This window comes from Typopeltis vanoorti, chromosome 11 (assembly GCF_054136105.1).
Source record: "Typopeltis vanoorti isolate ZY-2024b chromosome 11, IOZ_Tvanoo_1.0, whole genome shotgun sequence".
NCBI lineage: Eukaryota > Metazoa > Arthropoda > Arachnida > Uropygi > Thelyphonidae > Typopeltis > Typopeltis vanoorti.
Window position 1 is genome coordinate 75542879 of NC_143559.1, and position 25683 is coordinate 75568561.

General features: G+C 35.0%; 1 protein-coding gene across 1 annotated transcript in view; it reads left to right on the forward strand.

Moving 5' to 3' along the window:
* Window positions 1-24802, forward strand: part of LOC150101753 (uncharacterized) — a 170510-nt gene extending 145708 nt beyond the window's left edge. The window contains exon 16 of the mRNA XM_090401032.1: window positions 22250-24802. Within this exon, the coding sequence (XP_090257158.1) occupies window positions 22250-22253 (4 nt within the window). The 3' untranslated portion in view covers window positions 22254-24802. The remainder of the gene's footprint in view (window positions 1-22249) is intronic.
* The last annotated feature ends 881 nt before the right edge of the window (window positions 24803-25683 follow it).

Genomic DNA, 25683 nt, shown 5'->3' on the forward strand with positions numbered 1-25683 from the left:
GTGCAAAAAGTTTGCAACAAAAGCCAAAAACAGAATTTAAAGTTTTGGAATAAATGAGCTATGTTCTTGGCACGAGCTCCCCGTTTTCCATTTTTCTATTATAATACGTGTCGCCAAATTTACGACCATATGTATCTCTGGGATATATTATATTTCGCTTTTGAACAGGCCCCATTTCAATTAAAACAACTCGTAATTTTTCATCAATTTCATCAATTCCCCATTCACCTGGATCTTCTAAATTTACAGAGACTAACAATGTGTTAGTTTCGTGGTCAACTACAACTAAATCTCCTCCTAACTGTTTTTCACTTAAATCATGCGTCTTGTTATCTTGTTCAATAGTTGCAATAGTACTTTCATGAAAACTGGATGATGTGCACGGTTCTTCAACTTTGATTTCCGATGTATCGAGTTGGTTACAATCTGCAGCAGAATATTTTAATATATTAACAAATTTATTAAGAGCCCCAGTTTGTTTCTTAATATCTGCTTCTTTTGCAGCATGACGTTTACGATTTTGTGCACCGGATAACTTTTTTTTTTAATTTTTGATTCCATTTCTATTTTATACCCACAAGAAATTATTACACAACACAACACAGAGACGAAATAATAGTCCGCACTGCGCTGCTATCAGTAGCCTACTGAGATGCGTACCATATGACTGGTAAACTAGCAACAAATGTTTTGTACGAAAATTCGTTTCTGCGCGTAAAAATCGTTCACCGTTTCACTTTAGATGGACTGCAGTAGACACAACATGCTGCAGGCAAGCATTTAGCCTGCTCTCGCTGCAAAATTGTAAACAGCCGGCTGATCAAAGAGGCGGTAGTATGCAATTTTTTAAAATTTTTATTCGGTGTATCCGGCCTTATTTTAATATTGATTATTCTAAGAATTATTTTGTTTTTATGATAAAAATTTTGTTTTTTAAAAATGAACTTATGAACCGTGCCCCGGTGGCTGACCCCATTCGTAGCGACGCCCGCATGCTCTGCATGCGGGTGCCGCTTCCGTCGGCCCTGCACAAGATTCACCATATCCCGTGTAGGTCGAGTTGTGTATATTCTCACTCATACTATCTTCTCTCTCTTTTATTCGTTTTCAAACAGCCTCGTTTTTATTTATTTTTACGCGCATACTTATACACATGACAATAATGCAGTCGTGTTCAGGAGTGTTACATTAGATAATCATACATTTTTAATTGACTCTCTCTCTCTCTCTCTCTCCCTATGTTCACTGGGCATCTACAAATGCCGTATGGTCACTCCGATGCTCTGTGATGTTCCACACCAGGCCTCGCCATGTAGTCCTGTTGTTTGCTTTTCTGGCAACCTCAACTCTCTGAAGATCAGTCACTCCACACACGCCATCCATCCATCTCATTGATGTCTACCCCTGCCTCTTTTTCCAGGAACTTTACCTTCTATTACTGTTCTGAGAAGTCCTCCTTCCATCCTTTTCTATGTGTCCAAAATATTTTAACTTTTTTCTGTCAATATCCTTAAGGAGCCTTAAAGTTCTACTAATCTTTTCTAACACCCATTCATTTGTACGCCTTTCAGTGTTTGATATCCTCAACAGCCTTCTGTAACACCACATCTCAAAAGCACATATCCGTTTCTCATCTGACTTCTTTAGGTTCCAAGTCTCGCATCCATAAGTCGCTGTTGAAAAACAACTGCATCTAAAATCCTCAACTTTGTTCCCATGGAGATAGATCCATCCTCCCAGATTTTAGACAGGTCTCTCTGACTGTTGTTTTAGCCTTTCCTAACCTTTTTCTGACATCTTCTGAACAGCAATTCTTCACATTAATAATGGATCCCAGGTACTCAAACTTGCTGACTTCCTCAATTCGTTCTCTATTAAGTTAAGATACATTTGTTTCTCAAGAGCTTCTCTGTTTGTTTTTCCTTTGAGAACTATGATCTTTGTCTTGCTAGAATTGAGTTGAAGTCCTCTGTTATTACTGATCTTGTTAACTTTGTCAAGAATTAGTCCTAGTTCTTCTATGTCATTACAAAGGAGTACTGTATCATCAGCGTACCTCAGATTACTGATCAATCTACCTCCTATCGTAATTCCTGTCCTGAGCTCATCCAATGCTTCACCATGACGTCCTCTGCATATATACTAAACAAGTGAGGAGAAAGTAAACATCCTTGTCTAACTCCTTTTCCAACTTATAGCCACTCAGTCAATCCAACACCTGTTCTTACTGTGGCTTCTTGCTCCTTATACAAGTTGGCTATCTACCTGATAGCGTGTTGAGGAAAACCCATTCTTTTCATTACTTCTCACAGTTTCACATGCTCAACACAGTCAAAAGCTTTAGAGTAGTCTAAGGAGCACATTACCAGAGGGAGTCTGTCTTTAATTGACTGTCTTTCAGCAAATACTAACAATAATGTAATTATTTCTTAACGTTTCATAAATTTACTGCTTCTCTAATAACCTGTTTATGATAGTCATTTCACATATTTTCAATTCCTAAATAATGAACTTTGTATATTTGTACGTCTGAATTTCTTTACTGTCTGCGTTCTCTCTAATAGAGCCTAGTACATCCAAAAACAGTAAACTCATAATTATGCCTACAAAAAAAATCTTATAAATTTCAATCAATCTTCTCCCCGCCTCCTGTTCGATAAGGTTAAAAAATTATAATTGATTCTCATACCATTTTGAACCAATTTCTCCACACACACACACACACACACACTTAGTTAACCATCTCTGCTTGCATTTGATTCGGCTTACTTAGAGACGTGTACAATGGTATCTTAACAAGTTATCCCACAAGCTTAATTAAAAGAAATTTATTTTTAATTAAAACCAATGTGATGATTTTTGTTAGTTGTTTTATAATTTCTGCAGTTCATCGTAGTAAAGCTCATCGAATTGTAGAATTCATTATGTAAATCGGCCGTAAATCTAAATAACAATACGAAAAGAAAATCAGGATTTAAGTTTAGAAATCGTGTTGGTTGTTGAACTTAAATTTCCTATGTTCTTGTATTCACTAATTTTTTTTTTTTTTTTCTAAATCCTGTTTATTAAATATCGTTGTCGTGTCTTTCGACAGTTTTATGTCTTGGGGCATGTTTTCCCGTCTCACTCCATCTGTTTACGCATTTTCCTCTTCTTTTTCCTTTATCCCGTGGCATTTTTTTTTGATTAATCTACTTGGTCAGTCTATTTATTTCTGTGATTATCTGTTTTTTGTGAAAGTTCCGCGTTTCCTTTCGTGTCCAGGTTAGTGCACCCCTAATGTTATGTTCTCAAAAATTTCCTTTTTGATGATGTGCGCTTAGCCTAACATAAAGAGGTGCATCGAATTAGCTTATTACCAAATCGACTTTATTTGCATTTGTTCAACATTCCCTCTAATCTTAAGATCGTTCTATAAAAACTTAAGTCATCCGAAGAGTTGACTACATTGTTCAGCGTCATCAGGAAAGAAGGAAATTTTACTTTTTAATATCTGAACGTAAATTGTTTAAGAGTATATTAAATAACCCCAGAAGAAAGATAGTTCAAGGCTCAATCAGTTACTGGTGCCAGTAAGGGTGGAGAATAAAAGATATTATAGGATTTTTTTTTTTTTTTTTTTTTTTTTTTAAACAAGGGCCCTAACAGGCCGAATTCCGGGATACTCTGCTACAAACCATCTAAGATTAGAAGACTCCACCAAACATGATGTTCTGTTGTCTGTCAATCAATGGCCTGCCCATTTCATAAAATGATCGTCAATACCTATTTGGCATTTTAATCGGCGTTCCACATATAAGAACCTGCTATTAAGAGCTTTGTCAAAATCGAAACGACATTATAATAATTAGTTTCGTCTCTTTCACTCACGATTTCTTCGGAGATTATAACAAAGCTGCTTACTTTGTTCTAATCAATCTTTCTTCTCTTGACAAAACCCTGCCCAACAAGTGATCATATCCGGAATATAGTTCCTAATCTGATTTTTCATTGTATATAATTAATGGCTAACTGGTCTATAATTCTCCACTTTATGCGAAGTGGAAAATTATAGCATTTCACCATCAGCATTTCATTAAAGTAATCAAAAATAGATTGATCAACTTAAAGTACTTTACAAAAGTATATAAATATCATTCACGCTTCCAATATTAAAAACAGCCGAACGATTTGAAAAGTTTCCTCCTCCTATATTACGTCATTGGATAAATCCGACTTCTCAAGTAGAATTTCCTCTCCTAACTAATTGGTATTCGCGTTTAGAATTCGTGTCTGTCATCCTTGTATGTCGTTTTAGGTGAAAAAAGAATTTTATTGGCCGTTGTGAGACCACCTCCCAACTTATTGCAGGCCGGACTCTAGAGCAGAGTTTCCGGATTATGTTAAAAAAATCAATGACATATGTTTAAAAAATTAAAAATAATAAAATTAATAAAAAATCATTAGTCCACCACACGACTAATGTACACCTACCAGCCCACTGAATTAAAAACCTTTTATGCAGATGTACGTAAACGTCACTTGGGCAAAATACTTGATCACATACTTCACCACGTGTTCTAGACAACTATTTAAGAATGCGTTGATCAGTAATCGTCAATAGTGTTGATCACAATGGAAAAAACAAAGGATCTTTCGGAGTTCTATAAACGGCTTATTTTGGGCGCCCGTCTGCCTGGAGACACGAATTTGAAAACAGCAGAGATGACTGGTTTCTCAAAAGGCAAGATATCCGTGATGTTTAATCAGTGGAAAAATAACTCTCACTGTTTGTTTAAGAGGAGTAATTGTGGTCCTAACAGTCTGTTAGGAACGAGATTGCGGTCGTCTGAGAAGGCTTGCACGGAAAAACAGAAATTCCTGTGTATGTGTGTGTAGTAGCTGACCGAAGCATTTAATGAAAGCTGTTCCCGACCCATATTTCACTGAACTATGCTCAGGGAATTGAAGAGGATCGGTATCGGCAGTATTATGCTTATACGGAAATCGCAATGTTCCCAATTTGAATTGTTGTTCGTTCCATTAAACAATGTCTTCTAGTTAATACAACTTAATTCTCTTTTTCATGCCTTCTACGTTGTTATTATTATTATCGTTTTTGAAATTTCAACCGAATGCTTTCCAATGATCAGTTCTCTCCTTGATTCTCCTTCCAATTAAATGACCGCTCTCACAGAATGGTTCTATATAAAAAGCATTGTTCATCACCGATTTCTCTGATGTTATTATGAAGTCCAAGATTTTATCTCCTCTAATAGATTCTCATATTCACATGCCTTTACACAGAACGTAGCGAAGTAACGAAGATGCTCCAAAAATTTACTATCTACTGTATTATCAGCTGTTTCATTCTTTAAGCGAATATTTCCATTTTAAAAATCCCCATTGATGACACTTTAAGTTTCCTTTTATTCCTTTGGGCAACAGGTTCATAATATTATTACTGCTTTCGTGATATGTTCCGGTACAATAACGCAACCCACCCTCAATGGACTTAAAAACTCCGAGGAATAATATTTTACTAATGGCGATAAGAAAGTCTGTCATTAATAGAAATATTAAAAATTAATAATTACGTAAAACATGAGAATTAAACAGAAATCCGACAAACGTTTTTACAAATTAATTATTTTGTTGCAGTCGTGCCTTTCCTTTTTATATAAGATCAGACATCTCTTATTGTGATCCAGCTGCAATCGACCCGAGTTTTTATATATATTATATATATATCCTACATAATCTTTGTTCACTACGGATCAGTGAAGATTACGGAGATAAAGAAAGATTAGCATGTTTAAAATGTTTCAACGATCACGTGAATTTGAGATACAGCGCTGTAAGAGATAACAGAAGTCAATTTTTAATTTAACGTGCTTGCTTTGATTAAAGCATTGTAGTGTTTTAAATGGATTTCCCGAAGTTTTAATTCTGTGAGACAAACGCATGTAGTTTTATTTATTGTGCGCCCGTATTTTCATTTATTTAATTGCTGTAGTTTAGCGCGTAGAGTTACTAAGAGAGCGTGAATATCGAATACTCAGAGGCTTACTTATTCAAATCAACCGCACACGAAAGGCTGTAAACTGACAGTACATTAGTCTGTAACTGGACTAATTTTGTTTTATTATTTTGTTTTTTAAATATTTAAAATTTTATAATCCTGAATCTGCTTTAGAGCAGTGTTTTTAGATTGGTACGCATATTCTTGGAGGTACGCGAAAGGTGTTTAGAGTGTACAAGTCACTTTCTTTTTTTTTTTAAATTTTCGATTATATATATATATATATAATTTGTTTTATATGCTTGTTGACGGGCTGAATCATTCAGAAAAAAAAAAAGATTTTTGGAATCATTCCTATCTTAAACTGTAATGGTCTTCAGCGAATATTCCATAACCCCCTTTGTAGGTTGTGACGGATTGTGCAGATTATAGTTGGGTTTCCGTGCTTGCGGATCTTTTAAAAAAACGAAAGAAAAAAAAAACCAACGAAACCATCTTCCGTTTATGGATGCTACAAACTAACATCTCCCCAACAGAAACGATGTTATTCGCCTCACCGAATTTTTTTTCTTATTTTTGATAATTTAATTTCAAAATTTTTTTGTTTCGACAGTATGTACTGTATATTGAATTCGTGTAACTAAAAATGCATTTAATAATTAAATTAAAAATATGTGGAACATTTTTTATTATAACGCGAATGTTAAGCATCGTTTATAATTATTCATGTTAATGCAATCTTTTTGTATTGCACCGGAGTATCCCCTTCCAAAGGAGGGGGATACTCTGGCGTTACCAGGGGCTGCTCGTGCATAGGCACTGCGGTACTGCAGCACCCCCCCCCCTAAATTTTTCTCGATATATAAATATATTTATTAATTTATTTATATTTGCTTGTAATATTTAATTTTATCAACAATCCTATACAATTCTCTTATTTTGTATTTAAAATAATAAAAATCCATCGTGTGGTACTTAGAAGGGCGAAGGACGCTAACAGCACTGTGTTTATCATAGTGTCATATTGCTACGCGCGCAAGCATATGCACGTCATAGTAAGATGCGAGCCATTAGCGTAATGCGGCACTGTTCGTCGCGCAGTTCCACTGTTGTTTATATGCAGTTTGCGCCAGTAGTAGAGTGTTCGTAGTGCTTATCGTGTTTACTCCGTCTCTTTAAATATTTGGACATTACATTTAAAGGATTTAATTGTAATGTCCAAAAATTGTAAATCCATTCCTTTAATTACAATTGAAGGAATGGATTTTATTTTTAGGTAATTTTGAATTATACCAAACTGTATAATTTTATCGATAATAGACAATATTGTTTCATGTTTAATTTTTTTTACATTTTTACCATAATTTTGACATTTTATCCAAACACGTATACACTGTACTTACGGTGTGTACGTAAGTTTTCTCTGTGAGGAACCTTTATCGGGTCTCTTTCGATGAAAGGTGAGTTAGCTGGTCTCATACGAAGGTAAGGGTTTTTTCAACTGGAAACTCAGGTTTTTCGTTCCCCAGAACAGGCAAACCGGCCCCGTGAACGCACATGGATTACAGTCATGAATACGTCCCAGCCATATGCCGGTCCCGAGCCCGGAAAAATTGGGGGGTTGGGAAAAAGCAATGGTGAACTACCCTGTAAAAATCTCACCAGAAATACTTTGTGGGCAATGCCTACAAAGTCACCTACGGTCGGAGAAACGACACTGAAAAGGAAGATCAGAGAGAGAACTAGGCCAGTACTGGTTATTGAAATGTGAACCCTCCCCACGCGCATATACTGCACTGTCTTGTACAAAGTATTGTATTTAGTTATCGTTTGCTATTGAGCCGAAATGATGACATGATTTGTCAACTCCTGTAATTTGTTAATTCCTGTAAGGGCCCATTCATAAAATACTTAAGACTTCGAATATTAATCCCGCTCCCTCCCGGAAAAGTGTCCTAGTTGAAAGAACGTATAATACGACACGACAACTTTCCTATTGTCACAAAATACAGTTGATACCTTGTAGTATATAAAAGTATATTTATACAAGAGTTGTATAAAAAAAATGAGGAATTTATATGCAAATTAGTTTAATAACATTTGATGCGAACCCTTTTTAGAAAACTTTATTCAGCTCCCAGCCAAATATAACGACCATATAAATACAGCGATTTAATCTACGCGATATTCCTCGCAGATTGAAATCTTATCGATGATAAATACTGATAAAGATTACTATACAAATACAAAGAAAGACTCATTTGTAACTGAGAAAAAAAAAATGGATCGAATGAAGAATACAGAGATCCGAGCAGTAACAGAAAAATGGAACATAAGATTTTATTTTTACCGCAAAAAATAATAAAACGAATAAATAAAATGATACCGAACTGGACGTGTTTTAAGAGAAAAGGAGGACAAAAGACTAAAAGGATTGTTGAATAGTTGCCAAGAGAAAAGAGAAAAAAATAAATAAATCGAGGAAAGAAAGATGAAATAGAGCCCCAGCAGAGTCAAGTGGACGAGAGACGCAAAGAAAAGAAAAGGAGAAAAAAAACGAATGAACGCTACTGAAGAATACCCTGGACACCAGTATAACGTTATTAACAGCAGTGCTAAAAATAGCAGATATAATGGGAAGTAGTCGAACCAGGACATACCAAGGATTTTGACTCGGCACTGTTTTTTTCAACAATCACGACGTCGCTTAATTCTTTTACGCCATTGACATCAACTGAATTCGCGATAAAAGATTGATTTGAAGGGGAAAAAAAATATCGCATTTAATATAGTGCCATGATAATTATTTATTCTTTTGAAGAAAACGAACGATGCCTTCTTTGCACAAAGCAGTTTTTATTTAAAAAGACCTTGTTTCGAATTTTGCAAAAAAACATTTTCTAGGCCTTTTAAACTGAACCTGAATTAGCGGGTCTCACGTAGGTATGGAATTCTTTTTTTTTTTTTTTTTTTTTTTTTTTTTCACGTAAAACAAAATTATTCGCCTCATGGCCTTAGTCCAGTATTGAAGCAATTCTCACATTGTCTCCTTGAATACCCTGATCACTTTACTACTATGAATCAGTAAATACCACTCTTATATTCTGCCTAACCAATCCCAGATTAATGTGCACCTGACGAAGGCTGAAACTAGTTGTGTAGTATTAATAAACGTTGTTTTCATTTCTCTCGGTTTTAGTCATTCAAGTGTGTGTGTGTGTGTGTGTAAATTATCTACAAGTCTGTGTTCACTGTTCTATCTCGATTAACACATTCTAATATTGCTCAATCGAGTCGAGTGTTGCATGAAGTTTTTAGATTCTCGTCTAACTGAATCTGAATTGCTGCCCTGGTTTTCCGAGTGCGGAGGTTTTCCAAATAGCAAGGTGTAGGTGTTTGTAAAAGTCCGTGGCTGATTTTCATCGCATGGAGTGCGAACATCAATCCTGCTTATTGGAGGTCTGAGGCGGCTTGAACAAGTACCGCATTTAATCTGTGTGTGTCTGGGGTGGGGGATATTATACTTTAAGCCTACTACTAAATGTGCTATGGTTAACTATCCTTTCATGGGTGATACTGATATAAAAAAAATGCTGCGTAGATTACTATAATCTTATGTTATTCCGTAACGGTTTACAAAACAGGTATATCTTCTATTCCCACACTTTTTATTCTCCACAGGCGGAACTCTCGAAGTTGATTGAATTCAGGGCTAACGATTTCAAGGCTTCGGATCCGTGAGTGCAGAAGACAATTGTTTCATATCGTGAAGCTCAGTCAGTATCAACGATATCGTTCGACTGGAAAGAACTGGGGTCGACTTTTGTCTCGGAAACTAAGAGCGCTTTTCAACTGAAGGTGAACCGGTCTTATACGGAGTAGTGGGAATTTTTCATCTTGCGAAATAAGCTAAATACACGCAATTTATAAACATAATGTAATCGTCTTGTAGCCTTAGTTGTTTCGGCTATAAATCAAAGCAAAGAATCTCCTAAACCTTAACATTTGTGTTGTCTGTGACAGCGTGAGTTTTTTCTATTATTATTATTTGCAGCATTAAAACCTCAAATTTTAGGGAAAAAACAACTTGTTTGTCTTTGCCAAAGAACGACTAACTCAGGAAATGAAAAGAAGTCCTAAAAATAAAAATTCCTTAAGTCGTTGACGGCAGTTGAACTTCTAAAGGGTTTTTCTTTTAGCGATCCAGCAATATTGGAGGCGAAAACATTACCACAAGATTGAATAACCACCCACCAGCGAATGCTTTATACTTATTTTCATGATGCTGAGCGTAGCAGTGAAATCGTAATCTGTGCGTGAGCCGGAGAGGAAGAGTCGGTGTGTACGGCCTACCTAATTATCCGTCTCTCTTTCTCTCCTTTTCATAGAATTCTTCACTCTCTTTCTGAAGAAGAGAGTGAAGAATTCTATGAAAACTTGCAAACTGTTTTGGACTGCCTACCAAGGAGAGACATACTGTACATCTTAGGAGACTTAAATGCAAAAGTGGGAAAGAGTATGAGAGTCAGGCCGGAGTGTGGCATGTTTGAGCTAGGTGAACGTAACACCCATGGGGAAAGACTGTTGGAATTTGCCCGTGCTAACAGATTAGTTATTACCAATACCTGCTTCCAGAAACATCCACGACGGATCTATACTTGGACATCCAACATTGATAGGTCAAGGCACCAGATTGATTACATCCTGGCTCTCCAGCGGTGGAAGACAAGCATCTCTGATGTGCATACTTGTCCTGGAGCAGATTGTGGCACAGACCATCAGCTGGTAAGAGTCAAAGTAAGACTAAGACTCCGAAGACTTCCAGGTCAGGCACATTCCACTAGATTGGATGTTAGAGTAATTCCTAGTGGATTCCCAGAAGAAACATCAACTCGGCTGGATGATTTTTTGGAGACCAATGAGGAAATCTCACCAGAAATGCTTTGGGAAGGAGTCGAGATGATAATACAGGATACAGCGAAGACGTATCTCGGCCCAATAAGAAAACCAAGAGACCCATGGATATCAGATTCAACATGGGAACTAATCAAAAGAAGGCGGTTGGAAAAACAAAGAGACACAGGGACCGAAGAATACAAGAGATTACATAGAGAAATCAGAAGAGCCATCAAGCAGGATAAGGAAAAGTTCTATACTAATAAATGTGAAGAAATAGAGTTCCAGATGAGAAGGCATAATTATAAAAGGATGTTTTATTTAGTTCGTGACTTAAAGCACAAGTTCAAGCCTAAATTGAATGTGATCAAAGACAGGAATGGATCATTACTAACAGAAGAGTTGGAAATCAAAAACAGATGGAAAGAATACTGTGAGGAACTGTACAGCAGAGTGGATAAAGAAAATGTGGAGTCCTCCCACCAAGAAAATTTTGATTTGGAACCTCCTCCACTTAAGCATGAAGTTGAAAGAGCAGCTCAACAGCAATAAGGCCTCAGGTGCAGATGAAATCCCAGCAGAGTTAATTAAGGCCACAGGAGATGGAGGGATAAGAGTGTTTCATAGATTGATTACAAGGATATGGGAAACAGGATCATGGCCTAGAGACTGGAAGAAGTCAGTTTTCATACCACTACACAAGAAAGGTGATATGAAGGCATGCAAGAATTATAGAACTATTAGTTTGATATCTCATGCAAGCAAAATTTTATTAAAGATCATGCTAAATAGGATTGAGGCCAAAGTTGAGGCAGAGATGCCCGAGGAACAAGCAGGTTTTAGGAAAGGTAGGGGCACCAGAGATCAGATCCTTTGCCTTAGACAGATAATAGAAAAATATAAAGAATTCAGACTCCCTCTGATAATGTGTTTCTTAGACTATTCTAAAGCTTTTGACCGTGTTGAGCATGTGAAACTGTGGGAAGTAATGAAAAGAATGGGTTTTCCTCAACACACTATCAGGTTGATAGCCAACTTGTATAAGGAGCAAGAAGCCACAGTAAGAACAGGTGTTGGATTGACTGACTGGCTTCAAATTGGAAAAGGAGTTAGACAAGGATGTTTACTTTCTCCTCACTTGTTTATTATATATGCAGAGGGTATCATGCGTGAAGCATTGGATGAGCTCAGGACAGGAATTACGATAGGAGGTAGATTGATCAGTAATCTGAGGTACGCTGATGATACAGTACTCCTTTGTAATGACATGGAAGAACTAGTACTCATTCTTGACAAAGTTAACAAGATCAGTAATAACAGAGGACTTCAACTCAATTCTAGCAAGACAAAGATCATGGTTCTCAAAGGAAAAACAAACAGAGAAGCTCTTGAGAAACAAATGTATCTTAATGGAGAAAGAATTGAGGAAGTCAGCAAGTTTGAGTACCTGGGATCCATTATTAATGTGAAGAATTGCTGTTCAGAAGATGTCAGAAAAAGGTTAGGAATGGCTAAAACAACAGTCAGAGACCTGTCTAAAATCTGGAAGGATGGATCTATCTCCATGGGAACAAAGTTGAGGATTTTGGATGCAGTTGTTTTTCCAACAACTTGGAAAAACAACTGCATCCTTGGAACCTAAAGAAGTCAGATAAGAAATGGAAATCTGCTTTTGAGATGTGGTGTTACAGAAGGCTGTTGAGGATGTCATACACTGAAAGGCGTACAAATGAATGGGTGTTAGAAAAGATTAGTAGAACTTTAAGGCTCCTTAAGAATATTGACAGAAGAAAGTTAAAATATTTTGGACACAGAAAGGATGGAAGGAGGACTTCTCAGAACAGTAATAGAAGGTAAAGTTCCTGGAAAAAGAGGCAGGGGTAGACCATCAATGAGATGGATGGATGGATGGCGTGTGTGGAGTGACTGATCAGAGAGGCTGCCAGAAGGGCAAACAACAGGACTACATGGCTAGGCCTAGTGTGGAACATCATCGAGCATCGGAGTGACCATACGGCATCTGTAGATGCCCAGTGAACAGACATCATCTTTCTCCCCCCCCCCCACACACAATTGTTATTAATACTACACTATTGGATATAACAATGATTTTGGTCGCCTGGGACAAATACCGTCACCTCCCTTATTGCAGGCATGGAAAAATTATCACTTTAGAACAGAACTACCAGTAATTTTGCAGTGTACTTTTTGCGTCTTATGTAGGCAGTTTGCTTCCCCCTCTTTTCTAAAAAAATTCTACCTTACTAGGCTTCAAATTAAATGTTTACAGTTAGCTGATTAAATTTTGTTATTAAATAGAATACTGACGGTAAAAAATACTTGATATTCTTTAGTAGAAAGATAATCTATCGGATGTATTTTTGCAGTTTTGATACAAATTTTGCATTTGTATTATTTGTAAAATGAACACAACGATGAGGCCAAGACAGTATCAAGCCTAGAAAATGAGATACATGGAAAAGCAGTAATATAATACAGTAAGATCCAGAAAGGAACAAGATTTTAAATTAAAATAGAAAATCTGTACTATACATGGCAGCCAGTCCATGCATCGTATAGATGGGAGAGCATTTTCGAATGATTCAAAACGTCTTACAACTCAAGTGCACATCAGATGTATCATCTTTCCGCTAAAGAATTCCAAATGCGTTTTTTTTTCAGTCAATATTCTATTTAATAACAAAATTGAATTCGTTAATTGTAATCATTTAAGTTGAAACGTTGAGGCTTGGTTTAAAAAGGGATCAGTTTTTTATATATATAATGATTAGGCCTTTAATTCTATTACTCTTTTATCTTGGAGATACATGGAAATAATTTCCAGAAATCTGTTAAATAAGTTTGTAATATTAACCGGTAAAATGTTTGCTATTTTTATTGCTATCTGATATCAGATAAGAAATTATTAATAGCTTTAATTAATCACTTAGGAAACGGGTCCGAAGCATGTTATTAAATTTTAAATAAATATTCGTCACGTATTTTTGTCTTTTAATTTTATTTTTAATTTACTTTTTTTTTTTTTTTTTTCATTTATAGCTTAATTTTCTCGATCAACAGCTCATGTGCCATGCTTAAATTTTTATATTTTCTGAGTTTCTCTCTCTCTCAAGTTATTTTTGAATTCACTATTCGGAAATACTGCAATTTTAGTTATAATTCTATGAATGCAGATGACCAGAAAGGATTCTGCACCAAAGAAACTAGCCTATTTCCCACGAATAATACATTTCAAAATTCCTCAGAAACGGAGGCTTATTTAGGCAGTCCATAGTGTCGTGGAATGGAATCCAGTCTTTCGCCTTATTCAAAAATTTGGGCGACATTTTCTTATTCTTAAAAGCACGAGAGAGAAAGAGAGAGAGCGCTATATTCTGTCCTTAAGTAGTTAGTTTGAAGTTAGGTTTGGGTATCTTGTCCCACAAGGTTTTACAATCATCCATTCCAGGAAGTTGCGTGACAAGAACGATTGCAAATGAATCATTCATAATATTGATAGTAATATTGACTCATTTCTAAAGTATCTAGTCAGTTTCATCATGACTTTCACGTATTAATAAAATTATCAACAAAAAAGTATGATTTTTTGTTATATTAAACATAGAATAAAAATAACTCCTATTTTAACCAATTAAGCGACACGTTTCAAGGGTGAGGTAAGCCCATTCGGTTCTAATAAGACAATATAGAAGATTCGATCGCTGCTTTCTACATCTATCCCTTTTCGTTAGCACTTGTACCTTGATATTATTATATGAAATAGACCCAGGGCCGGTCCGAGAGGATCTGATGCCCCTAGGCAAAGAAAATTTAGGTGCCCCTATACATTGTCTCTCTCTATATATATATTTTGTCATACTGCTTAGTCGCGACCACTGATTTTTAGTTTGAGGGATACCCTGGAACTTCCCCTCTCATCTTGGGACAGATGCCAGAAGGAAAGAAATCTCTGCACTTGAGGTTAAGTATACAAAGAGCAGGGGAGTGGAAGAAATAGAAAAAGGCGAAAATAATGTAGGATCATCAGCGAGCACCAGGGCGGCTTGACTTTTTTCTGTTTTTTGATTATTAATCAAGGTTTTACTAATTTTTTTCGAAGTTTGTAATTTTTCCCCGAACTGTGTAGCAAAACTTGGTGCCCCGAAGTCTTAGCGCCCCTAGGCAATTGCCCAGGTTCACCTAATGATAAAATCCGCCTGAACAGACCAATACTATCAGTTAATATCACGGGATATTAAGTTCAAGTCATCAGTATATTCTGTGTATCAGTATTTCAATTTCATCACTAATAGAATGCGATCTATAATTCAATCTATTTATTTTCTCGCTCGAATCTGAATCGAAATTTTAATCAAGCCACCACTATTAGGTTCCAATTACAGTGAAACTTGTTCGTCTCTTAGGGTAAAAAATATTAGCGGATGCAGCTGTTAATTGTAACAGCTGCATCCGCTGTACTTTTGAAACAACAGCAAAAAAAAAAAAAAAAGTTTCTCGCATGAGATCTCTCCACCTGCAGTTTGTACCTTCTCGTTCTGTATTTCTGAGAAATAATTAGCGTCTCAGAGTGTAAATATTATCGGGAAAGTCATTCTTCTGGAAATGTTATCTGTAACAGGTGACGAGCCTGCAGAGATAAACACGATATATCCACTTAAAAGAAACATTTTTTTTTGGGGGGGGGGGGGAGAGTAAATTGTTAGTTTTAATGATGAAGGCTTCATTATCCAATTGATTGAACAAGTGCATACATTGCAGAGGCATTTATATGTTCATGAAATTAAAAGAGAATCACAGCATTTCTTTTTTTTCTTTTTTTCTTTTTTTTTTTTATCAAGAGTGCATCCTGTTTACCAAAACTTGTTACAAAGGGGAATTAAATGCAGGAAACAATTTTGGCATCGTCATCTCAGTTAAAGCAAGGAAAGAAGGCAATATTTTCAACTGGAATAGTGTAGTTGGAGGTGATCCACAAGGAGCACACATTTTTGGAACCACGCATTTAGACATGTGTTAGTTATACAGTAGCGCACTCAGGATTTAATCTTGATGGGTGGCGGGGGGGTGAGTTCAGTAGATGATTTGAGAATATACACTACGCATTGCATACGACCTATGACTGAGCATCTGCAATGATCGCTAATTCACAAGCAGTATAGAGATAGAAGACACGACACAAGATAAATAAAAAAAAAAAAAAAAGAATTTTAATTAGGAAAAGATTTCTGGAAAATTTTCTAGTGTTTTCTTTTTTTCCCCTTTTTCTTTTTTTTTGGGGGGGGCTTTATCCCCCATCCTCTGGGTGCGCCACTAGTTATACGTGTTAATAAAGAACTTCCACGGTTTATGAACAACACAGAATTACTTCGTGTTATCGAATATTTAAATAACACAGAAATTGAATATTTTAATCCAATATTTCGCTCACAATTAACCGAGGCATTTTCAAGGTTAAAGGTAACAAAGTAATTTGAATAACCACACAGAATATCATGCAAACATTCAATTATTTTGACTACGCATAGTCAAAAGTGGCTTTGTTTATTGATTTCAATGCAGAATTACCATCTCTCAGATGGTGGAAGCTTTATACATCCATACTCGTTTAGACTTGAAGCATTCTGCGAAACATTATTCAAGAATAATCTATCAGGTTTGAAGAGGAATGTTTCTGGCGTGACAGTTTTTCTCTGTCACGCCAGAAAAAATGGTCTGCTAATCCGCTTTGTCAAAATTGGTACATAACTATACAACTCTGGTGTTCTTGTCTCGGTTTCGCTGCGGATCTGACCCACTGTCCACAATAAAAGTTTACACTGACAGCGTTTTCTGCATAGTCTAGATACTGATGGAGTGAACTTCGTCTTTTGGAGAACGGAAGCTAATTTTAATATTGGTTTCTGTGCAGTTTATAACTGGTATTTATTGAGTTTTTTTTTTTTTTTTTTTTTAATCCTTTTCGGATGCTCCTTTAATATAGGGAACTACTACCATTTTGGAGTGATCTAATGGCTCAGCATTAGCTTGTTTGCTATTAGGTGCAGGGTTTAATAATATGTTTATTTTATTTTTTATTTTTAGGATTGTAATGATTACAAACTTATTAAAATTGAAATTATGAAAATATATTTTATTTATTTTTTTGGAATCATTTGAGAAAATAACTAGCTCTGTGTGCTAATGTCTTTATTTTGCATACGTTTGCACAAGATGGTAGTGGGAATTTAATGGTGGATATCTGTTAGTATTTCTTTTGTTTGTTTTTTTAGATAGATAAATATAAGAGAGGTAATCATTTGGGAAATCTGATAACAAGCGCATCTGTAAACAGCAAACAACAGTTATTTATAATTTCTAAGGTAACTCTCCCCCCCTCCCCTAAGTTCTGGTTATTTAAGCGCGCACTGAAAGCATATCTAACGTGCGTGGCCAAATAGCCAATGTTTCTTTTAAGCGGGATATTTATAAATAGGGAACATCAACTGAAACTAATCGATTCCGACCTATTAATAAATTTTGATGTTACTTTTCTATTTACAAATATTTCTCTAGAAATTAACTTAATTAGAAAATCGTTCCCTCCTGATATTACAGCATTTTTTCGTTTTATGCCTGTGGCATAAAAAACTTAATCTCCACATCTAGAGAATGGCAATGCGCTCTCCTCTCTCTCACTTACAATTTTTTTTTTTTTTCATAGAAACTTTTGAAGAAAAATTGGTAAGCTTCTCCTCCTCCCAAGCACACTTTCACTCTGACTGTGATGACGTTTTTCTATTTGACCACACAGCCTTTAATGCACTTAACCCTGCGGAGGTCGTGGTCGAAAAAATTGCAGCGTACGTCGCTTGTATCTGAGAGATACATTCATTATTAGTATGTGCTAAAATGCAATAAAACTTAAAACACTGCAAATATCATACATGATGGTTTATTTATTTTCAGTTACAATCTAGAAATTATTGAACAAAGAAAAAAAACAACTAAACCAATACTATACTGACATCGGAGGTCGCGGTATCTCTTAGATACAATTTACTATGAAATATCACACACCTTTACATAACGCGTGTTAAACCAAAACTGACCGCATAAACAGTGTGGAATATATGCATGCCGAGATACTCATGACCTCCAAGCTATACACTGGATATGTGTAAGAATATTTATGGATATGTGTAAGAATATTTATATTAAACAATTTGTTTGTATCTGTCAGATCAGCCGCAACCTCCGCAGGGTTAATAATCAATATCTGAAACAAAAATTTACTTTAAGAAATTGAAAACAACCGTTGATTACCGTTCTTAGATATACATTAGTTTTACGCAAAGGTGTAGGAATACTAAGGCGGGTGCCGGTGTCAGAAAGGAACGAGTTACATGATATGTTAACAGTTATCGAAGTACAAACGGCACATAAAAAAAAAAAAATAAAGTGCGTAGCTACAAATTTGCCAAGAGCGCTAGTAACATAGCTACGCTTATGATTTTACGAAACTTGCAACCTGATTCTTATATTATGTACAGAAAATCCACACATACTAACAGATATCAGAACATAAATTCATACTACCATCTTGTGCAAATGTGTAGCATAATAAAAACAGCATAATGTTTACAAACATAATGTAAAGACTTCCAAATATCTGGGGATATGTAATTTTGCGTTTAATACCTGGTCCGCCCAGAGAGCGTAGTCAAAATATTTGAATGTTTGCATGATATTCTGAGTTCTTATTCAAATTACCTTGTTTACACTGTTATATTTAGCCTTAAAAACGCCTTTGCTACTGTTAGGCCAAATACTAGATTAAAATATTCAATATTTTACTTTGAATCGTCAAACCATTCAAGTTTCTGGGTTCTTCCTGATATTTATCACGTCATCAAAGAATTAAATTAAATCAAAACTCTGAAAAATAGGCATTAAGATTTACTCAAAATGCATGTCCACTTCAAGATTCAAGCACATAAGATCTGTAAAAGTTTTTCCAACTAGCCTCACCAAAGGCTGCCAAAACTGCAAATGGAATTCCTTCATTGATTGGTTGGAACATTGCCAGCCAAATATGCATTCATTTAGAATGGTGGTTTGGACTATTAGATCGTATTTGGGTTTTTCTAATAAGGAGAGGTGTAGATTTTGAGCACTACACACGTACATTTGATGAAGCTGCTGAATAATTTGAAGAAGGAAATTTTTATTAAATACTAACGAAGAACAGCTTTCCTCCTTTTCTTGGAACGAAGAGAACGATTCTTGATTATTTTAAAACTGTGCCCTAATAATTAAGAAATACAGTTTTCAACTGATGACGAATCTCTGCAGGTTGGAATAAAATCGAAAAATTAAGAGTTAGATTACATTAGACGAAAGCAAACATTCTTTTTAGTAAAGGTGAGTGGTTAATAATTGAAATAAATTTCAAGAAGGTACAGTAAAGCTGAAATGTCTTGCGTTCAAGAAAGGTGTTGATTAGAATGCAGATATTAATTAAAAGACCAGAATCCCTCCTGGTTACTGAGGCACTTTTCTTCGAAATAGTTACTGCAATCCAAAGTATTTTACTAATGAGAATTCAGCCTGAGTTATCAATCTCGATGCTTTGCTTCTTTACATCGGATTAAATATTGATACTTTTACACAATTAAATGCAAAATTAAATATTGGATATGTAATCCAAGAGGTGTACAAACTATTATTTAAAAGGATGTACCAATCATGAAATATATTTCCTATCACCGCAGTTACATGTGAAGGGGTAGGAGAAAACTGTTAAGCGAACGAGTATATTTAGTAACCGCTACGAAGCAGTTTGGAATAAATATGTGTGGACTATTATTAGTAAATATTTTCCAAACTAATAACGATTCAAACTACTAGAAATCATTCCACTATGGTAGTATATTTGAAGATGTCACCAGCAAAAACCAAATTATGACAGCTGCCTGCCCACTGACAGTACGTACAATATTTTTACTTCTAGGAAGCGTGATTCATATCAAATCATTTACAAGAGAATCCACAAGATGTAATTCATAGATCGAAAGAAAATGATTGAACAAGTCCAAAGATAAAATGTTTAAGAATAGAACTAAATACGTGTAATTGCAGTAAATAAAAATAAAATAAATAAAAAAAAAACGCGAAGTACTTTTCACCAACAAGCGATATAGGCTAGTAGAATATTTGAATGAAGTGTTCTCTGAATGAATAAGGATATTAAGAAATAAAACAGATGTAAATGAATTGTCAAATCAGTACAGCTGAAACGCAGAGGAAAATTATAACATAGCAGTTGAAACTAGAGAGATGAAAAAAAAAATGAGAGAACCGTAAAGACGTAACAGTATTCAACAAAATCAAGAACGTACAAATGAGAGAGAACTGTAAAATACAGCCGATAAATGATTAAAAAAGAATAGGAAATCACATATAAAGAATGATGAATAACAAAGGTAAACAATTACCTGCCTTGGTTGGCTTAGTAGACAGTTTATCAGCTATCTACCTTACAGGCTGGGGGGGGGGGGTCGAATTCCGGTGTGTTCGTGGATGTTTGCGAGTCTTTAGGTTGGAGATGAATTTCATCGACCATAGTGAGACCACTGCTCCACTTATTACAGATTTAAAGTGGCTTGAACAAGTTCCGTGTTTGGTAACAAGAGCAGGGTTTTCGAACTACATAAAACCTTTAAAAATAAAAAAAATATATATATGAAAATAGGGGGGAAAATCCCTAGCACCTCACGGTGCTAATGTACTATAGCAGGCTTGAATTAGAAACTTTTATTTAATACCCTGTTGGACTTCCTTTAGCCCAAATAACAGCACATATGCAGTTTGGCATAGAGTCCACAAGGTGTTGGATTGAATCTACGTCTACAACATACCAAGCTTTCGCCAGATAGTCCTTTAACTGGCTCATATTTGACGGAAGAAGACTGTGCTCCCGAATCTGTTTTTCTAACATGTCCCATACATTCTTAATGCAGTTTCAAATTCGAGCTTTGTGGTGAAAGTTTCTGTTATGTTCGCTGAGCCACTGCTGAACAATTTTTGCGCGATGGACAGTAGCATTATCGGCCATGAAACAACTGTCACCTTCTGGATAAAAAGTCGACATTGCAGGATGTTGACTGATTTGATATTGCTGGAAGGGGACCCGTTCCCACACCATTACCATCTCCAGAACCTTGAGTAAGCTGGGTTCATAGCTTCATGAGGCTCCCCCCCCCCTTCCAAATTCTCTGCTTACGGTCGGTACATAACAAGGCGTACCGTGACTGGTCGGACCATATGACTTTTTGTCCAGGTCTTCTAGTATCCAGTCACGGTGTTCCTGACACCATTGTAGACGAACTTTACAATTCTTGTTAGAAATCATTCCATATAGGCGTGCAATTGTCAATACTGATCCTGTTCAATTTCCTGCGCATAGTTCGGTGTGATATGTGTCGAGAACCGCCTTCATTAAATGCTTCGGTCAGTTGCTGCACACAGGAAATTCTTTTTGTCCGTACAGGTCTTCTCAGACGATGGCGACTCAGACTATCTTAGGACCACGGTTACGTCTCTTAGATAAGCAATGTGAGTTTTATTTTTCCACTGATTAAACACCCGGACATCTCACCTTTTGAGAAACAATTCAGTTCTCGCAGTTTCACAATGAGCCCTTTATCGAACTACGAAGGATCCTTTGTTTTTCCCATTGTGATAAAGACTATTGACAATTATTGATAAGTAGCAATCTTAAATACTTACCTAGAACATACTTGGACACGCGGCCTAGAAAATACTCGGTCACGTGGTGAAGCACGTGACCAAGTATTCTGCATATACGCTGTGCAAGTGACGTGTTTACATACATCCACATAAAGGTTTCTAATTAAGTGGTTGGTATGTGTGCATAAACCATCGTCTACCGTACACGATCTGTCACGTACGGCATACTATTTTTGTCTGTTAATTGGGTGTGTTCTCTTCTCTCGCCGATTTGCCTGTTTGAGATGGGGGGAGGTTGAAATCCAGTTTTCTGAGGGAAAAAAGCTGATACCTTAGCATGAGATCTGCTGACTTGTCCTCAAGTTGAATAAATTCATAGAAAGAATTCTTTCCATCATGATTAGAACGAACTGCGGTCTTTTCCAGTCGAAGGGTACTTATGTACCCTCGTTCTTCAGACTGGGTTACATTATTAGTGTATCTGTTCAGTAAGGATCACTAAAACAGAAAAATGCTATATATTTTAAATATGATAGGAATATTATATATAAAAACCTATTATTTATGTAAAAAAAATAATAGTTCTCTTTGTGTTTTAAATAGGTAATGAAGACAGCAGAATTCCAGCCTTTACTCAGAGGCGAACACAACGAAAACATATCCTTCTACTTAAATGTTTCCACCAAGAGGAAGAAAAGGAGGAGAAGCAGCTAAATGCAATACTCGTATGAGCTAGTGTCCCCTTTAAAAAAAAAAATCAAAACATTTTGAAATGTAGAAAAACAGACTGGATTATCGAGTGATTTTGACTATGGTCTTCCACTGTGATTTGGTTCCTGTGTGATTTACCTGTTATTTTCACGGAACCCTGTTACGACCAACTACTCGTTGAGCTCTCAGATCGTTTTCTTTTATACATATAATAATAATATATATATACATACAAGTAGTCCCAGGCCCTGATATTTTATCATGTAAAATATACCCCTGTGTAGTACGGTTTTATACAGAATAATAGCGGTCTTTTAGACACAATTTTAGCCTGTCCCAAGTAATTTGCATGTATTTTTGTACAGATATTTCGGCCAATTTCTTTTTTTATGTTTTGCCGTGTGTACACACACACGTTTTACAAATATTGGTGTAAAAATGTGGTATTCCCGCAAAAATAAGTATCACCTATGTGTATATTTGAAGAGAAATTCAAAAAGAGAGGAAATAATTATATACGAATAATTTCTTTCGATATGTAGAAGCCATAAGTGTAATATGTACAAGCATGCGTAACTGTAAATCCCCCCCCCCCTCAACGGAGAATATGAACCTTAGTAAAGAACCTACAAAGTAAAGAACAGAAATTAATCTCTCGGAAGTATATAAAATAAGAATTTACTAAAATACTACATTGCACTAGAGGCTGTTATATTACATTGAAAATTACATTGACTGACACTCTTAAAACGAATTCAGCTTTTAATTTTAATATGAAAAAATATTCACCAGCTAATTTATAAAAATTAGAAGTTCAGTTCATAATTCTTATTAATACTGTAGCAACTAGCGACACTCAACATTACATAAGCAAACGTAAACATGCATAACCATTGTTTTATTTATTTATTTTCAGAATATTTTTAACGAAATACTGGTTTATTTCATTATGACACTTCCATTTTGTTAATATCTCGATACGTTAAAATTTCATTTAAGGTAAGTCTGATTAGCATTATTTTGCTATTCGATATTAAGCACTAATTTTGATTGTTTATTATGAAATTACAGTTGTCTCTTAGCAACTAGCTCGATTTCACAATTACCATATGATTCCATAATATAATACTTCAAACATCGAAAAACTGTTTCCAAATTGTAGCAATAGTATTGCAGTCCACTAATTATTCATTTTTAATAACAAAATTTTGAATTTTTTTCGTTTGTTTGAACACAGAAATAGGATTCCTTATTTTTCCATTGGGATTAAACGTTTAAAAAAAAAAAAAAAGACGTGCCTAAAAAAAAAAAAGTTAACAGATAACTTCGGCAATATAATATAATGATCCCTCTCCCTTGTATGCAGATCCAATGATTAATTAAAACATAAATATTATACAACTTTTCTGATATTATATAAAATATAAGTTGAACGTAAAGTTTATATTGTTTTATGAAACGAATTAATATGAAGCACTTTTAGTTAAATTTGCTAAATCTTGTTCAAAAAAATATTGTCAAAAATCTACGGATTAAAAAAAAAGAAAAGGAAAAAAGTGAGCTTATTGTGCCAAATCAGCCTCTCTTTGAAATGACGTTTGGTAAAACTCATGGATATATTTTTGAATAATCGTTTGGTAAGAGCTATTCTTGATTAAACATTAATATATCCACATGAGAGTTTCTTCAAAGAAAGATAAAAAAAAATACACATTTTAATGTATCAAAGTTTAATTGAATTTAACTTGCATTTAATGAGATTGTTTTTGAATAAATACCTAATTTGCGCCATTTAATCACAGCCTTTACAAAAAAACTCGTATACTTATTATAATTATCTCTTTTGGCAATGATCCTACAAAATCTTATATTTGATAAACTCGCACTACTTAAATGAGCCTGATTTTCTGTCAAACACTTTATTTTATATTTCTTTCTCATTATAATGATCGATATTTCAACAAGTTAAGCCTATACGGTTCAACTTATTGAAAAGAAGAAACGTAAAAAAAAAAAGACTTCTCAAGTACCATATTGTACACTTAATTTAATACAGGACTATTAGATGGTCCGTAAGCTCAAATATGACCAACTTGTGTAAAATACATCAATTCTGATTTCAATGTGCATTTCTACGTATTTACAAAACAAAACAAATTATTTGTATATAATAAATAATACTTTATCATGATTAATTTGTTTGATTTCCATTAAGAATTTAATTCTCCAGCGAATTCGTCATCATTTTCTACTCCTTTCTAGTATTTAATAAGATCCATTCTAGAACATGAAAAAAAAAAAAAAAACATCCAACATATCTATTTTATTCGTTGTTTGTGATGTCATTAATTCTGGTTGTCGTCGTTGGATAGTGGTGTATATGGATGATGGAGGAATTGGGTTGTATAAAGTTGTTGATATTGAAATAAAAAATGTTTATATAAAGACTTGTGATTATTCCATAAACAATAAAATTGTTCTTCCCACACAATTCTGAAAATGAAAATAGGGAAGATAAAAATATATTATGTCAGTTATCTGCATCTATTGATGCTTCAACTAGAAAAGTAGCTAGAATAAATGCAATGTTTTCTTTGATAATCACAAATTCAATGTAATTAGTTTTTCAGCAGTATGTCTGTTGCATGTTCTGATAGTAAGGCGGTATGCTGTTCAACCAGTTTATTAGTGTATAATCTATTTTTAAATGTCGGCCGCATTACAATAGAATCCATTACACAAATTAGTTAAAACATTAATATTAACTTGCATATCATATAGACAACAGAAATGCTGCAGAAGCTTGTGATCCAAATGAGCACGTCTAAGGCTGTTTTAAATCTGAATGTATTCGATGTCTATCCAAAGACCACCAGCACTCGCATCTAAGCAAAAGGAATATTGAAAAGACTGGCAACCTGAGTTATGGAAATTTAATGCTGAAATATCTCCTTCTGTTTCTTTTAGTCGATAAAAGGGATTTTGCTTTTGTTAAACATGCAAATTTTAGATGCATTAAACTTGAAGTGGCGGGAAAGTACATATAATTGTATTAAGAACTCATGAACATTAAGAATGAATAACTAGTGATTATTGAAGCTTATATAAGCTTAAACGCTAAGGTTGACACAACTATTTGAATCAAGCTGTACAGATTTATATATATAAATTTAGTTAGGGCTGGAGTTGAGGAATAGAAGAAAAGTATTTTGACCAGATTTCCAAACGATGAAAATGTCAATTTATCTTCACCTAACAAATCGATCATATTTACCATTTATATTAAAAGTAATGAGAAATACTTTGTGGACGTTTCGATAAAACAG